Source organism: Physella acuta, unplaced genomic scaffold (genome assembly GCF_028476545.2).
Source record: "Physella acuta isolate Inbredline_101_S28 unplaced genomic scaffold, ASM2847654v3 ptg000920l, whole genome shotgun sequence".
Classification (NCBI taxonomy): Eukaryota; Metazoa; Mollusca; class Gastropoda; family Physidae; genus Physella; species Physella acuta.
In genome coordinates, this window is record NW_026732437.1 from 243,582 (window position 1) to 260,620 (window position 17,039).

Consider the following 17,039-nt stretch of genomic DNA (forward strand, 5'->3'; position numbering starts at 1 on the left):
TGCAATGTAATTATATATATATATATATATATATATATATATATATATATATATATATATATATATATATATATATATATATATATATATATATATGCCAAAACACGGCCTGTATAAGAAAATAAAAATTTGATAAGTTAAATATGTACTATTATATTACCACCCGACAATAAATTTATTTTGCATATTCAAATGTCTTTTGATGATTTCAAGTCCAAATCTTTTTGAAGTTGTTGATATAAAATTTAAAAAATGTGGAAACTAGTGAATTTTACAATAGTTATAGTTGAGATATTTAAGATATAACTTGATGTAACCCATAAAAAGCATTTTTTTTTTAATTTGGCCCAAGCCATGATTCAGTGGTTATGAGTTATAATAGTTATTCACCTACAACCAAATCTCCAAAAACACAAAACAGTCCATATAAAAAAACAAATAAAATCCAATTAAATGATAAAACTTAACAGCAGATGCATTTAAATTACTTTAAAAATTTTCATGCAATTATTCAAAGAGCTTTATGAAAAAAATGGGGCATGCACAAATATATATAGGTCTATGGTCACTAATAGTTACTCGTGATTGTTTGTCAACATTCTTCTCAATGGGAAGTAAGATTCTGATAGCTCGACTGCAGCGCATATCGTAACACAAAGAAGAAATTTAACTTAATCTTACTACTAGACTAGATCTAGGATCTATCTATCTAGATTAGTAGATCTACATTCAAAATGAAGCTAATGTGTCTGCTTTTCGCGTTAATGATAAACTTTGCAGAAGCGAATCGTGGTAATGGTTTGGTAGGAGGATGGAGGGTACAAGATGTGTCAAATCTGAATGAAAATACTGATTCTGAACTTTTACCAGCTGCGCACAAAGCTGTTGAGCTCATGAACAACATCAAGACACAAAATGGAGCGATCAATTCGATTCCTATTGTATTCAAACAAATTTTGTCTGCCGAAACACAGGTTACGGTTAAGCTTTGTTAATTAATACTAATTTTTACTAGATCTAGATCTATATTATTATTAGGCTAAGCCTAATCATAATCCTGAGTACCTAAATCTATTTTTGCCATTATCACTGCTAGTGTCATGAGGAAGTTTAATGGCTAGGATAGAAATATCAGCATGAAAATTGAAATACCCTTTGATAGTATTGATACACTGGGCTGTCTATTATTTTAGAGGTACAAAATTAGAAAAATTAATATAACAAACATGATTGCAATTATTTAATTCAATTAATAAACTGTACTATGGCAGGGCCTCAACACATTGTCCTGTAGCAATTTGATGTTAGGTATCCAAATTATCCACCTGTTCCCTGTGTATGTATGGGAATCTGTGTATGTTTGTATTAAATACTCACTGACCTCACAGTGACCACTGCCCACCACCATGACAATTAACATGTTAATTAACATAGTAAATTCTCTTTGGCTAGTCAATTAATTAATGTTCAAATTATTTTAACGAATTACAGGCTGCAATATAATTATGTGAAAGGTCTGAAATAGTTCAGTAAAAAACAGAATTATTCAATGAGTTTACATACTATTTTTGTTTCTATCTAATTTATCTCTCTCTCTCTCTCTCTCTATCTCTCTCTCTCTCTCTCTCTCTCTCTCTATATATATATATATATATATATATATATATATATTTATTTATAAAGCAATGTGTGTGTGATAGACTATGAATAAGATAGGGCTTTTAGTCGTCCACTAAATTAAATCAGGCGTGTTTGCCGGCGCTCAAAAGGGAGCTCTCCCGGAAGCGCTATGACGCATACGTTTGTTTTAAAGATTGTGATTGAATATGGATAAGTTGTAGTATTATAGTCATTCACTAAACTGAAACAGGCGCGTCCGACCGCACCTGGGCATGGTTAGATTTGCCAAGGCCATCCTCGGACTTTCTTTTAATCCCGCGTCAATGCGTGTGGACAGGCACGCTAGTATTTTATACAATCCAAAAGTAAAAAGAAAAACCTTTATAATGCACTAAAATTTTCAATCTGCAATATTGCTGATTTTCATGGATGCCATTTTTTTAAAGTTAAAGCATTTCTTCTGACGTTGCCTAATTAAATGAGTAAATTTACATTCAAATATCATTAATTTTATTTATGTCCTTTGAGAAGTTTTTCTTTACATTCATTTGAAAAAGAAAATTTATTATTTTTCTCTTGAGTATGGCAATTTAAAACTGTACAAATATTATTTAAATTTGTTTTATTTAATTCTTAAAGTAAAATTTGAAAAAAATTATGTAGATCTATGTATTACTGCTTGAAATAAATGATTCAAATGTTTATTTCCAGATTGTTGCTGGTGTGAACTACCGTTTGACTCTCAAGCTTGAAATAGATGGGGCTGTAAGTTCAAAGTTTACTTCCTCTCCTTTCACTATAAGTAATAAACTGTTGAAATAAGTTACATATTTTGATATCGTTCCAAAAGTTAGTGGTTTTGAAAAATGCTATTAAAATTCAAGAACGTTCTCATCATTGTGTGCTAAGCCCCACCACCATTTGTGATCTATTAGCAACTCCAAAGTTATTGTTAAAATATCTAAGAGAGACTTACTGATCCTAAAAATGGATAAGACAATAAAGAGATAGAGAAGTATACAGATAAAAAAAACACAACTATGTTCACTAACAAACTAGATGCACAGAAATTTCCTGTCATTCCTATATCTTTGAGTTATTTCACAGATCACCTTCCCCCTAGTAGTTTGAGCCAATACATTTTTCTTTTGTCTTTTTGCTTGCTTTCTAGTGCCTGACCAGTCTTTAATTGTGATGTCATTTAATTCCTTCTAGTGCCTGTACAGTTTTTTTAATGAAGTCTAAGTCTTCATCTTACATATAATTTTTACCTGTTAAATTAATGATCTACTGTAAGCATACTCACAAAACTTTTCAAAATTTTTCAGGTAAAAATTTGCGATGTTGTAGTGAGCCACCTGATTGGGTTAAATGGATGGGAGTGGTTACTGTCTGTTCCATCTCCTGATGACCACTGTGCCAGGTTTGTTCAGACTAGTAGACGGCGTCGCTCAGCCGCCTTGTTTGGGGCAGAGAGGACCGCTGGCCTGAATGATAAAAATGTCCAGAAGGCGGCAGCTTGGGCAGTTGACCATTACAACAGGATGTCCAACAGCATGTTCAAGCAGAGTCTGGTCAAAGTTTCACAAGCCACAAAACAGGTACCTGCTGAGTCAGCTCAGCTGAGTTCAGTTGTTTACAAGTTGAAGTCTGTTGGTTAAAGAAGAGCAATTCATTAACTACAAGTAACATATTCAGCTCACATCATATCATAAGGCAAATTACAGTTGATTACTCATAAATTGGATTGAGTTGTATTGTTGGCTAACATAATTGTGTTAAGATACATCACAGTGTAAGACACATCACAGTGTAAGATTTCTCTATGTCCAGGTGGTCAGTGGCTTCAGGTACCGTTTCCTTCTGACCATGGCTGAGACTGCCTGCCGTAACAATGAAGAGAGCCTCAAGAAAAGTGCATTGGAGTGCCCAGTCTCAGATGCTGCTTCAGTAAGTTGTTTCAGTAACTGTTTTACTCTAATACTGCTTCAGTAAGTTGTTTCAGTAACTGTTTTACTCTGATACTGCTTCAGTAAGTTGTTTCAGTAACTGTTTCACTCTAATACTGCTTCAGTAAGTTATTTCAGTAACTGTTTTACTCTAATACTGCTTCAGTAAGTTGTTTCAGTAACTGTTTTACTCTGATACTGCTTCAGTAAGTTGTTTCAGTAACTGTTTCACTCTAATACTGCTTCAGTAAGTTATTTCAGTAACTGTTTTACTCTAATACTGCTTCAGTAAGTTGTTTCAGTAACTGTTTTACTCTGATACTGCTTCAGTAAGTTGTTTCAGTAACTGTTTCACTCTAATACTGCTTCAGTAAGTTGTTTCAGTAAGTTATTTCAGTAAGTTATTTCACTCTATGCATCAATTTAGTGGCCTTACCTCAGTCCTACACTGGGAAACTAATACATGTATTACATGGTTATTATTATATCCCTGACATTGGTAAGGTAGAGAGCAATAAATCTGACTGAGTACTGTAGTGACTCTTCAGCTGACCTGCCAGGGAGAAGAATTGATTTGCCCTATCAACAGTTAAAAAATAATCTTGTGATTGCTATATTTAGAACAGATGTGGTTTGGTTGAAGCACTAACTGGTTTGGTGAACAAGATTGTGATGTGTCTCTGGACCATCATTCATCAGGATGTATTCTTTGTTTCAGGCTAGAGACTGTGATGTTTCTGTCATCTTAAAACAAGACACATTCACCATGGAAGAATTTAACTGTAAGAAGGTAAGGCAACAGGTTCTAATTTTTTTTTTAACTAGTGAAGGGCGAAATAGTATAATAAAAAAAATTCTTTATTTTATGCAGAGCAAATTAAATCAATTGATCGGAGGTGGTGACCATGACTACAAGCCTCATGGGATGATTGGAGGTGGTGACCATGACTACAAGCCTCATGGGATGATTGGAGGTGGTGACCACGACTACAAGCCTCATGGGATGATTGGAGGTGGTGACCACGACTACAAGCCTCATGGGATGATTGGAGGTGGTGACCATGACTACAAGCCTCATGGGATGATTGGAGGTGGTGACCATGACTACAAGCCTCATGGATCACCACTCAAGTTTGAGAAGAGTGTGCCGGTCAGTAACATTCATGTCATGAGCATACCTGAGGACAAGCCAGCCGGAGCTGTGGACAGCTGCCAGCAGTACCTGCCACAGTTCCAGGAATTTAAAACCAACTACAACCGCCTGTACGGCACAGAGGAAGGTAAATAAAACAGAGGCACAATTTTTTTTTTCTAAAGGGGGCAAAAAGAAATTCACATTATTTTTGTCAAAATTTAAGATGAATTATGTTAAAAAAAAATAGATCCCTTTTTAGACCTAGTGATTCATTGGGCAGAGGAAGTAGTTCATGTTTCTTTACCTTTGCACTTGTGGTCAGCACTATGCCCAGCTGCCATTACTTTCCCCAACGTAAGTCAGAGCTTGGTGGACTCAGGAACATCCTACAGTCACAAGTTCGCACTGAGATCTGAACTCGGTACTTTCTGGATAGCAGCCAAACACCCTACCATTCAACCACACCGTCCCTATGGGTGACTTAAGTTAAACCATAAAATGATATTTAATGTAAACTGACATTGTCATACCCCACCCCCCTGCATTACTTCCAGAGGAATCTACAAGATTCCAGGTGTTCTGTAAGAATATGGAGAGGATCCAACAGGTACAGAAGGCTGAGATGGGTTCTGGCAAGTACGGCATCACACAGTTTGCTGATCTCTCAGGTAAACAGGTTTTTGTCTTGTGATGATAACATCAACTGTTGCAGTTGGATGTGGTCAAAGTTGTAACATCAGTTGTTGCGTTTGGTGTGTGATGTAATGAAAGTTGTAACATCAGTTGTTGTGTTTCGTGTGTGATGTGATGAAAGTTGTAACATCAGTTGTTGCGTTTGGTGCATGTTGTATGTTAAATATGGCCATTAGTAAAAGTAAACAAAAGCAGTATGAATGGTTTAGATAGCCTGTAGGTAGGAGGTCATGTTGACTATTTAATTTTGTTTCTAAAGAGGAAGAGTTCAAGAAAAATTACCTGGGTTTTAAGACACCTGCAACTGTTCGTCAACTGCCAAAAGCTGAGATCCCTACTGACCCAATACCAGATGCCTGGGACTGGAGGGACCATGGAGCCGTCACCCCTGTCAAAAATCAGGTGATGTTGAATTGTTGGATTCATGTTGAATTGTTGGATTCATGTTGAATTGTTGAATTCATGTTGAATTGTTGCATTCCTGTTGAATTCATGTTGAATTTTTGGATTCATGTTGAATTGTTGCATTCATGTTGAATTGTTGCATTCATGTTGAATTCATGTTGAATTATTGGATTCATGTTGAATTTTTGGATTCATATTTGATTGTTGGCTGTATGTTGAATTGTTGTGTTTATATTTAATGTTCATCTAGTACAGTTTTATAACTGAATTGTTTGAATTATTTTGAAGGATTATAATGAAGTTTTTAGGCTTATGTGATATTAGGTTGGATACAACTTTAGCAAATAATGCAATAAAGTAAATATTCAATAATTTGTAACTGAAAATGTTCCTAAACTTTTAGGGTTCGTGTGGGTCTTGTTGGGCCTTTTCAGTGACTGGCAACATAGAAGGGCAATGGGCGATTAAATCCCCCTCCCATCAGCTGCTGTCACTGTCAGAACAAGGTTGGTTAACTCTTTGTTTACATTTTTTTTTTTGTTGCTCAGCTCAAGGGATATCAGCCGTTTTTTAATGGGGCTGGTGTCATTGTTTCTAACCTTGGGTTACCTCCCCTTTCTTCTGTATCAAAGTTCTCACAGTTCACATCTGTATTGTAGTGACACATCAGCCACCTCAGGCTTTCAGCACATCTGTGTTTAGACTAAGGTGTACCAGCTAGTGGAATAAGCTGGGAAATTTTCTCCCCAGAACTGGTAGAAATGTTCTCTTAACTTCTCCCAAAACTGAGACAAATGTTCTCTTAACTTTTTCCAAAACTGAGACAAATGTTCTCTTAACTTCCCCAGAACTTGTAGAAATGTTCTCTTAACTTTTTCCAAAACTGAGACAAATGTTCTCTTAACTTCCACAAAACTGAGACAAATGTTCTCTTAACTTCTCACAATACTGAGACAAATGTTCTCTTAACTTCCACAAAACTGAGACAAATGTTCTCTTAACTTCTCCCAAAACTGAGACAAATGTTCTCTTAACTTCTCAAAAAAAAACTGAGACAAATGTTCTCTTAACTTCTCACAAAACTGAGACAAATGTTCTCTTAACTTCCACAAAACTGAGACAAATGTTCTCTTAACTTCTCACAAAACTGAGACAAATGTTCTCTTAACTTCTCACAAAACTGAGACAAATGTTCTCTTAACTTCCACAAAACTGAGACAAATGTTCTCTTAACTTCTCCCAAAACTGAGACAAATGTTCTCTTAACTTCTCCCAAAATTGAGACAAATGTTCTCTTAACTTCTCCCAAAACTGAGACAAATGATCCCTTAACTTCTCCCAAAACTGAGACAAATGTTCTCTTAACTTCTCACAAAACTGAGACAAATGTTCTCTTAACTTCTCCCAAAACTGAGACAAATGTTCTCTTAACTTCCACAAAACTGAGACAAATGTTCTCTTAACTTCTCCCAAAACTGAGACGAATGTTCTCTTAACTTCTCCCAAAACTGAGTCAAATGTTCTCTTAACTTCTCCCAAAACTGCGACAAATGTTCTCTTAACGTCTTCCAAAACTGAGACAAATGTTCTCTTAACTTCTCCCAAAACTGAGACAAATGTTCTCTTAACTTCTCCCAAAACTGAGACAAATGTTCTCTTAACTTCTCCCAAAACTGAGACAAATGTTCTCTTAACCTCCCAAAACTGGTAGAAATATTCTCTTAACTTCTCACAAAACTGAGACAAATGTTCTCTTAACTTCTCACAAAACTGAGACAAATGTTCTCTTAACTTCCACAAAACTGAGACAAATGTTCTCTTAACTTCTCCCAAAACTGAGACAAATGTTCTCTTAACTTCTCCCAAAATTGAGACAAATGTTCTCTTAACTTCTCCCAAAACTGAGACAAATGTTCTCTTAACTTCCCCAGAACTGAGACAAATGTTCTCTTAACTTCTCCCAAAACTGAGACGAATGTTCTCTTAACTTCTCCCAAAACTGAGTCAAATGTTCTCTTAACTTCTCCCAAAACTGCGACAAATGTTCTCTTAACGTCTTCCAAAACTGAGACAAATGTTCTCTTAACTTCTCCCAAAACTGAGACAAATGTTCTCTTAACTTCTCCCAAAACTGAGACAAATGTTCTCTTAACTTCTCCCAAAACTGAGACAAATGTTCTCTTAACTTCTCCCAAAATTGAGACAAATGTTCTCTTAACTTCTCCCAAAACTGAGACAAATGTTCTCTTAACTTCCCCAGAACTGAGACAAATGTTCTCTTAACTTCTCCCAAAACTGAGACGAATGTTCTCTTAACTTCTCCCAAAACTGAGTCAAATGTTCTCTTAACTTCTCCCAAAACTGCGACAAATGTTCTCTTAACGTCTTCCAAAACTGAGACAAATGTTCTCTTAACTTCTCCCAAAACTGAGACAAATGTTCTCTTAACTTCTCCCAAAACTGAGACAAATGTTCTCTTAACTTCTCCCAAAACTGAGACAAATGTTCTCTTAACCTCCCAAAACTGGTAGAAATATTCTCTTAACTTCTTTCAAAACTGAGACAAATGTTCTCTTAACTTCTCCCAAAACTGAGACAAATGTTCTCTTAACTTCCCCAAAACTGAGACAAATGTTCTCTTAACTTCTCCCAAAACTGAGACAAATGTTCTCTTAACTTCCGCAAAACTGAGACAAATGTTCTCTTAACTTCTCCCAAAACTGAGACAAATGTTCTCTTAACTTCTCCCAAAACTGAGACAAATGTTCTCTTAACTTCCCCAAAACTGAGACAAATGTTCTCTTAACTTCTCCCAAAACTGGTAGAAATATTCTCTTAACTTCTCCCAAAACTGGTAGAAATATTCTCTTAACTTCTCCCAAAACTGAGACAAATGTTCTCTTAACTTCTCCCAAAACTGAGACAAATGTTCTCTTAACTTCTCCCAAAACTGAGACAAATGTTCTCTTAACTTCCGCAAAACTGAGACAAATGTTCTCTTAACTTCTCCCAAAACTGAGACAAATGTTCTCTTAACTTCTCCCAAAACTGAGACAAATGTTCTCTTAACTTCCATAAAACTAAGACAAATGTTCTCTTAACTTCTCCCAAAACTGAGACAAATGTTCTCTTAACTTCTCCCAAAATGAGACGAATGTTCTCTTAACTTCTCCCAAAACTGGTAGAAATGTTCTCTTAACTTCTCCCAAAACTGAGACAAATGTTCTCTTAACTTCTCCCAAAATGAGACAAATGTTCTCTTAACTTCTCCCAAAACTGGTAGAAATGTTCTCTTAACTTCTCCCAAAACTGAGACAAATGTTCTCTTAACTTCTCCCAAAACTGAGACAAATGTTCTCTTAACTTCCACAAAACTGTGACAAATGTTCTCTTAACTTCTCCCAAAACTGAGACAAATGTTCTCTTAACTTCTCCCAAAACTGAGACAAATGTTCTCTTAACTTCCACAAAACTGAGACAAATGTTCTCTTAACTTCTCCCAAAACTGAGACAAATGTTCTCTTAACTTCCACAAAACTGAGACAAATGTTCTCTTAACTTCTCCCAAAACTGGTAGAAATGTTCTCTTAACTTCTCACAAAACTGAGACAAATGTTCTCTTAACTTCCACAAAACTGAGACAAATGTTCTCTTAACTTCTCACAAAACTGAGACAAATGTTCTCTTAACTTCTCCCAAAACTGAGACAAATGTTCTTTTAACTTCTCCCAAAACTGAGACAAATGTTCTCTTAACTTCTCCCAAAACTGAGACAAATGTTCTCTTAACTTCTCCCAAAACTGAGACAAATGTTCTCTTAACTTCCACAAAACTGAGACAAATGTTCTCTTAACTTCTCCCAAAACTGAGACAAATGTTCTCTTAACTTCTTCCAAAACTGAGACAAATGTTCTTTTAACTTCTCCCAAAACTGAGACAAATGTTCTCTTAACTTCTCCCAAAACTGAGACAAATGTTCTCTTAACTTCTCCCAAAACTGAGACAAATGTTGTCTTAACTTCCACAAAACTGAGACAAATGTTCTCTTAACTTCTCCCAAAACTGAGACAAATGTTCTCTTAACTTCTCCCAAAACTGAGACAAATGTTGTCTTAACTTCCACAAAACTGAGACAAATGTTGTCTTAACTTCTCCCAAAACTGAGACAAATGTTTACTTAACTTCCCCAGAGCTGGTGGACTGTGACAAGATTGACGAGGGATGTAATGGTGGCTTCCCCTCACAGGCCTATGAGGCTCTCATGGAACTGGGTAGGTGAATGGTCAGGAAGTTCAGTGGGTAGATGACCATTGGGTAGGTGAATGGTAGGAAGTTTAGTGGGTAGATGACCATTGGCCAGTCTTGTTGAGGCAGATTTTTTTAACTGAGTAGAAAATTTTTTTATTGTTACGTCAAAAATTTATGTTATGATATCTAATGCACTTTTAATATTGATATTCTCCAACGATAATAAGTAAAAACATATCTATACTTTTAAATTTATCCTCCAGGTAGTATTGATGTATTTATATTGTACCATGCAAGTAGTATTGATGTATTTATATAGTACCATGCAGGTTGTGTTGATGTATTTAAATAGTACCATGCAGGTTGTATTGATGTTTTAATATTGTACCAGGTGGTATTGATGTTTTAATATTGTACCGGTGGTATTGATGTTTTAATATTGTACCAGGTGGTATTGATGTTTTAATATTGTACCAGATGGTATTGATGTTTTAATATTGTACCAGGTGGTATTGATGTTTTAATATTGTACCAGGTGGTATTGATGTTTTAATATTTTCCAGGTGGTATTGATGTTTTATATTTTCCAGGTGGTATTGATGTTTTAATATTTTACCATGCAGGTGGTATTGATGTTTTAATATTTTACCATGCAGGTGGTATTGATGTTTTAATATTTTCCAGGTGGTATTGATGTTTTAATATTTTCCAGGTGGTATTGATGTTTTAATATTGTACCAGGTGGTATTGATGTTTTAATATTGTACCAGGTGGTATTGATGTTTTAATATTGTACCAGGTGGTATTGATGTTTTAATATTGTACCAGGTGGTATTGATGTTTTAATATTGTACCAGGTGGTATTGATGTTTTAATATTGTACCAGGTGGTATTGATGTTTTAATATTGTACCAGGTGGTATTGATGTATTTATATTGTACCATGCAGGTGGTATTGATGTTTTAATATTGTACCATGCAGGTGGTATTGATGTTTTAATATTGTACCAGGTGGTATTGATGTATTTATATTTTACCATGCAGGTGGTATTGAGACAGAGGGAGACTACAAATACGAGGGCAAGGATGACAAGTGCAGACTAAACAAATCTGAAATAGTGGTCAAGCTGACCGGATCAGTCAACATCAGCAGAGATGAAACTGGTCAGTTCTTACCTGTAGGACAAGTTTTTCTTGTCTCACCTGTAGGACAAGTTTTTCTTGTCTCACCTGTAGGACTAGTTGTCTCACCTGTAGGACACGTTTTTCTTGTCTCACCTGTAGGACAAGTTTTTCTTGTCTCACCTGTAGGACAAGTTTTTCTTGTCTCACCTGTAGGACGAGTTTTTCTTGTCTCACCTGTAGGACGAGTTTTTCTTGTCTCACCTGTAGGACAAGTTTTCTTGTCTCACCTGTAGGACAAGTTGTCTCACCTGTAGGACAAGTTTTTCTTGTCTCACCTGTAGGACAAGTTTTTCTTGTCTCACCTGTAGGACAAGTTTTTCTTGTCTCACCTGTAGGACAAGTTTTTCTTGTCTCACCTGTAGGAGGACAAGTTTTTCTTGTCTCACCTGTAGGACAAGTTTTCTTGTCTCACCTGTAGGACAAGTTGTCTCACCTGTAGGACAAGTTTTTCTTGTCTCACCTGTAGGAGGACAAGTTTTTCTTGTCTCACCTGTAGGACAAGTTTTTCTTGTCTCACCTGTAGGACTAGTTGTCTCACCTGTAGGACACGTTTTTCTTTTCTCACCTGTAGGACAAGTTTTTCTTGTCTCACCTGTAGGACAAGTTTTTCTTGTCTCACCTGTAGGACAAGTTGTCTCACCTGTAGGACAAGTTTTTCTTGTCTCACCTGTAGGACAAGTTTTTCTTGTCTCACCTGTAGGACAAGTTTTTCTTGTCTCACCTGTAGGACAAGTTTTTCTTGTCTCACCTGTAGGAGGACAAGTTTTTCTTGTCTCACCTGTAGGACAAGTTTTCTTGTCTCACCTGTAGGACAAGTTGTCTCACCTGTAGGACAAGTTTTTCTTGTCTCACCTGTAGGAGGACAAGTTTTTCTTGTCTCACCTGTAGGACAAGTTTTTCTTGTCTCACCTGTAGGACAAGTTGTCTCACCTGTAGGACAAGTTTTTCTTGTCTCACCTGTAGGACGAGTTTTTCTTGTCTCACCTGTAGGACGAGTTTTTCTTGTCTCACCTGTAGGACAAGTTTTCTTGTCTCACCTGTAGGACAAGTTGTCTCACCTGTAGGACAAGTTTTTCTTGTCTCACCTGTAGGACAAGTTTTTCTTGTCTCACCTGTAGGACAAGTTTTTCTTGTCTCACCTGTAGGAGGACAAGTTTTTCTTGTCTCACCTGTAGGACAAGTTTTCTTGTCTCACCTGTAGGACAAGTTGTCTCACCTGTAGGACAAGTTTTTCTTGTCTCACCTGTAGGACAAGTTTTCTTGTCTCACCTGTAGGACAAGTTTTTCTTGTCTCACCTGTAGGACAAGTTTTTCTTGTCTCACTTGTAGGACAAGTTGTCTCACCTGTAGGACAAGTTTTTCTTGTCTCACCTGTAGGACAAGTTTTTCTTTTATTTTGAAGTTACTTGTACTATAATTTTAAAACTGTGTGTATGTTTAACAGAAATGGCTGCCTGGTTGTACAAGAATGGACCCATCTCTATTGGGATCAATGCTTTTGCTATGCAGGTAACTACATGCTAGAATCTATGGGCTAAAGATTATAGTTATTGTATGAAAATAATATATGGGTTGAAGATTACATTAATACTTGCTGTATGACAATTCCATATGCCTGCTACAAAATAGCTGTATGTGGTGTGCAGGTGAGCGGTCACCCAAACAAGTAAAACACAGAAACTGTTAATGTAAACCACTGGTCACTCAACACCTGTAGACTGAGATGTCACCACATAATAGCACTTTTGTTTTGTTTTTGGTGACAACTTTTGTCTCACAGTTTTATCTGAGCTGTATTTCTGATTAGACACACCACAGATGGGCAGTAGTGTAGCGGGGGGGGGGGGGGGCGGGGGGGGGGGGTGGGTCATATGTCCCCGGGCGCCGACCTTAGGGGGGTACAAATTGAAAGTTTGAGGGGGGGGGGGGGGGTGCAAATTGAAATCTCGAGGGGGGGGGGGAGTTCAAATCGAAATCTCGAAGGGGGGGGGGGGGTGCAAATAGAAAAGTTTGTCCCCGGGTGCCGGTAAGGGTCTCTACGCCACTGCAGATGGGACTGTTATAATTTCATTACTCACAGTTTTACATGGGCGGCATTTCTGATTAGACACATGTAACTTAACAGACAAGACTTTTATAATTTTATTTTACAGTTTTACATGGGCGGCATTTCTGATTAGACACATGTAACTTAACAGACGAGACTTTTATAATTTTATTTCTCTCAGTTTTACATGGGCGGCATTTCTCACCCTTGGAAGATGTTCTGTGACCCCAACAGCCTTGACCATGGTGTTCTGATTGTGGGATATGGAAGTGAGTGGTTTTTTTTTTACATTGACTTGTATCATAAACAGTGGTTCCCAGCCTGTGGCAGAACTACCCCAGTGGTGGTTGGAATATGGGAACAACAAACATGTAAATGATGAAAACATTGCAAATCAAATGAGGAGGGTAAAGGGTATAAAACTGACACACAGCTACCTTTAGTAAATAGTTAATTTTTTGTCAAGTTTCAAGTGTTCATTATCTGATTTTCTAAATTGTTTCATGAATTGTAATGTTTCAGAACATTAAATCTACAAAAAAAAATTAACATCCTGTTGATTTCTTATAAGAAAATACAGATTTCTGTTGTATGGTGATTGTTTTATCTTATTTTGAGATAAATAAAAACAATTTTATTTTAAAATCCTTTCAGTGAAGGGTAAAGAACCTTTTTGGATTGTCAAAAACAGCTGGGGTACTCACTGGGGTGTAAAGGTCAGTTTAGATTTAACCCCTTTAATTAGTTTAGTTAGTTTGTTAATGGTGCTTTTGCATGTTGATTGAATTTTTACATTTTTTTGTAATTGTTGTTTTAGTACTTCAGGCAACTCATTGTAAAATTGGCCTACCATTAAACATTTAAAGTAGTCAGACTTGACTTCATTTCCACAAAGACAGCAATCAACAGTTTATCATACAACAATAACAATCACATACTACCTTAAAACAATCACATACTGCTATAAAACAATCCCATAGCCCCAGATGTGATCAGCTTACTTGTGATTGTTTCAGGGCTACTACCTGGTTTACAGAGGGGATGGAACATGTGGCCTTAACACCATGTGCACGTCTGCTACTGTCAATTAGGCTCAAGTCTGCTACTGTCAGTACTGTCAGCTAGGCTCACGTCTGCTACTGTCAGCTAGGCTCACGTCTGCAATTTTCAGTACTGTTAACTAGGCTCATGTGTCACACCTTTCGCTTCAGCAGGACTAAAATATTTGAAATTTTTTGTCTTTCACATGATTTTATTTCTTCATGTCATTTTATTTAATTATATCAGTGGATTTTTTCATTTGATTTAACTGTATCAGTAGATTTTAAAACTTTATCCAGAGAATTGTTCCCTAAGATTTAGGGTCAGAGTTTTGATATTATTTATTTAAAAAGATGAGACTTTCAACAATTAGGTTAAAAGATTTAAAAATTTATAGTTACCTATATTTAAAAAAAAAATTCCAAATCAGAAAATTAGGATATTTTAAAATTATAATGTACAGAGAATTTGGAAATTTTCAAATGAGTTAATAATTAAGTTCTTTATTTACATGTTTGCTTTTAAATGTCTCGGGTAATTTTGTTGGCAACTTGAGTGAGTATACATAATTTAAATTAAGCTTCAAATCATTTTAAACTATTTTTTGCACTTAACAGCACAACAACTCTCAAATTTGATCTGATGAACTCTTTTTTTTTTTTTTTAATAATCTGAAAATTTGGGATCTTCAAAGAAAATTTTATAAAACTTTTTTATTTTTTATATGTAATGAACTTCTTGTATATACACTTTTAGTATTATATGAAATGTTGATGTGTAACTGAGTTTCTGATAATGGTGCTTAACCTAAACATGTAATGTGCTAGTGCTTTAGGCTTATGTAAAGTTGATGGAAAAAATTTGGTTTGGCCTTGATTGAATCTCGTTTAGCACTTGTCCTGTGCACATAGGTAGGGATTTCCCATGTTACATGTTATTATATAAGATTTTTTTCTTCTTTTTTTTGACAAGCAATTAGAAGGTTGAAAAACAAAACAATATAGATCTATATTTATCTCCTTTTTTTAAAAAAAAAAAATCTGTCATTTCAACATCGCAAACAAAGATTATTTTATTGGCTTGACCTCTCTTGTCTTATCTGGCCAGTTGTGCCAAACCTGTTGACCCAGATTGGCTTAAAACAAGGTCACCAATATGGCGGACGGTGATCTAGCAGCTTCCATCAAGTCATGAGCTGCTGGCTTATCTGCCAGATAGGACTCCACAGTTTTTAAAATAGCTGAACACATGTTTTCCCCCACGATAGCCTGTTTTTCTCTGTGACTTAAAGATTCAAATTTTGTGAAGTCAGCTTGTACTAACTAAAAACAATTACATTCCTTTATCGTCTGAAATAGGTGGATTCACGTTTTTACTAAATAAATTAAAAAATCTTTCTAAAAGTTTTTTGTTGTTTTTTACTTTGTTAATTTAGTGTTATTGGGAACCTAAAACGTGACGTTGGGTTGCCATGCTGACAAACAAGATGGTAGAACGGTAAAGGGGGCGCCACTATCAGAGAGAAAAAAACTTGTTTACAAATGTTGGTGATGTCAGATTGTCTCACTGTTAGTCCACTCGGCCACTGGCTGTCAAGTCTCACCTGAACAAATTAGTTCTATCATGAAGTTCCATCTCATCGTTGAATAAACCGTCTGACCAGTTTTGTCCAGTCTCTTTTATGAATCTACTGACAATTCATTCACATTGATTGTACACTATTCCCTCGGGCGAACCTCCCCCCCCCTTGTCCCTGGTCCTCAATAGAACATGTGGATGGTCATACACCATGTGGCTGTGTGGTCAGTACACTGTGTGGCTAGTACATCATGTGGCTGTGTGGTCAGTACACCATGTGGCTGTGTGGTCAGTACACCATGTGGGTGTGTGGTCATACTCCAGGTGAGTGTGTGATCAGTACACTGTGTGGTCAGTACACCATGTGCCTGTGTGTGGTCAGTACACCATGTGGCTGTGTGGTCAGTACACCATGTGGCTGTGTGGTCAGTACACCATGTGGCTGTGTGGTCAGTACACCATGTGGCTGTGTGATCAGTACACCATGTGGGTGTGTGGTCATACTCCAGGTGAGTGTGTGATCAGTACACTGTGTGGTCAGTACACCATGTGGCTGTGTGGTCAGTACACCATGTGGCTGTGTGGTCAGTACACCATGTGGCTGTGTGGTCAGTACACCATGTGGCTGTGTGGTCAGTACACCATGTGGCTGTGTGGTCATACTCCAGGTGAGTGTGTGATCAGTACACTGTGTGGTCAGTACACCATGTGCCTGTGTGTGGTCAGTACACCATGTGGCTGTGTGGTCAGTACACCATGTGGCTGTGTGGTCAGTACACCATGTGGCTGTGTGGTCAGTACACTGTGTGGTCAGTACACCATGTGCCTGTGTGTGGTCAGTACACCATGTGGCTGTGTGGTCAGTACACCATGTGGCTGTGTGGTCAGTACACCATGTGGCTGTGTGGTCAGTACACCATGTGGCTGTGTGGTCAGTACACCATGTGGCTGTGTGGTCAGTACACCATGTGGGTGTGTGGTCAGTACACCATGTGGCTGTGTGGTCAGTACACCATGTGTGTGGTCAGTACACCATGTGGCTGTGTGGTCAGTACACCATGTGGGTGTGTGGTCAGTACACCATGTGGCTGTGTGGTCAGTACACCATGTGGCTGTGTGGTCAGTACACCATGTGGCTG

General features: G+C 37.0%; 1 protein-coding gene across 1 annotated transcript; it reads left to right on the forward strand.

The window, feature by feature from the left end:
• Positions 1 to 599: 599 nt before the first annotated feature.
• On the forward strand, positions 600 to 15,725 carry LOC131953410 (uncharacterized). The gene is made up of 15 exons (XM_059316575.1): positions 600 to 974; positions 2,332 to 2,385; positions 2,949 to 3,221; positions 3,454 to 3,570; positions 4,288 to 4,359; positions 4,441 to 4,849; positions 5,259 to 5,372; positions 5,657 to 5,799; positions 6,206 to 6,308; positions 9,993 to 10,073; positions 11,094 to 11,213; positions 12,679 to 12,743; positions 13,463 to 13,550; positions 13,936 to 13,997; positions 14,298 to 15,725. Exons 1-15 carry the CDS (start codon positions 735 to 737, stop codon positions 14,370 to 14,372), a joined length of 2,016 nt encoding a protein of 671 aa, XP_059172558.1. The 5' UTR covers positions 600 to 734; the 3' UTR covers positions 14,373 to 15,725.
• The last annotated feature ends 1,314 nt before the right edge of the window (positions 15,726 to 17,039 follow it).

Excerpts from the sequence above, each read along its gene's own strand:
- LOC131953410 (XM_059316575.1), top strand. The coding sequence starts at position 735 with ATGAAGCTAATGTGTCTGCTTTTCGCGTTAATGATAAACTTTGCAGAA. Across the intron at positions 975-2,331 it reads TTTTGTCTGCCGAAACACAG|ATTGTTGCTGGTGTGAACTA; the intron begins GTTACGGTTAAG and ends GTTTATTTCCAG. Across the intron at positions 6,309-9,992 it reads GCTGTCACTGTCAGAACAAG|AGCTGGTGGACTGTGACAAG; the intron begins GTTGGTTAACTC and ends TAACTTCCCCAG.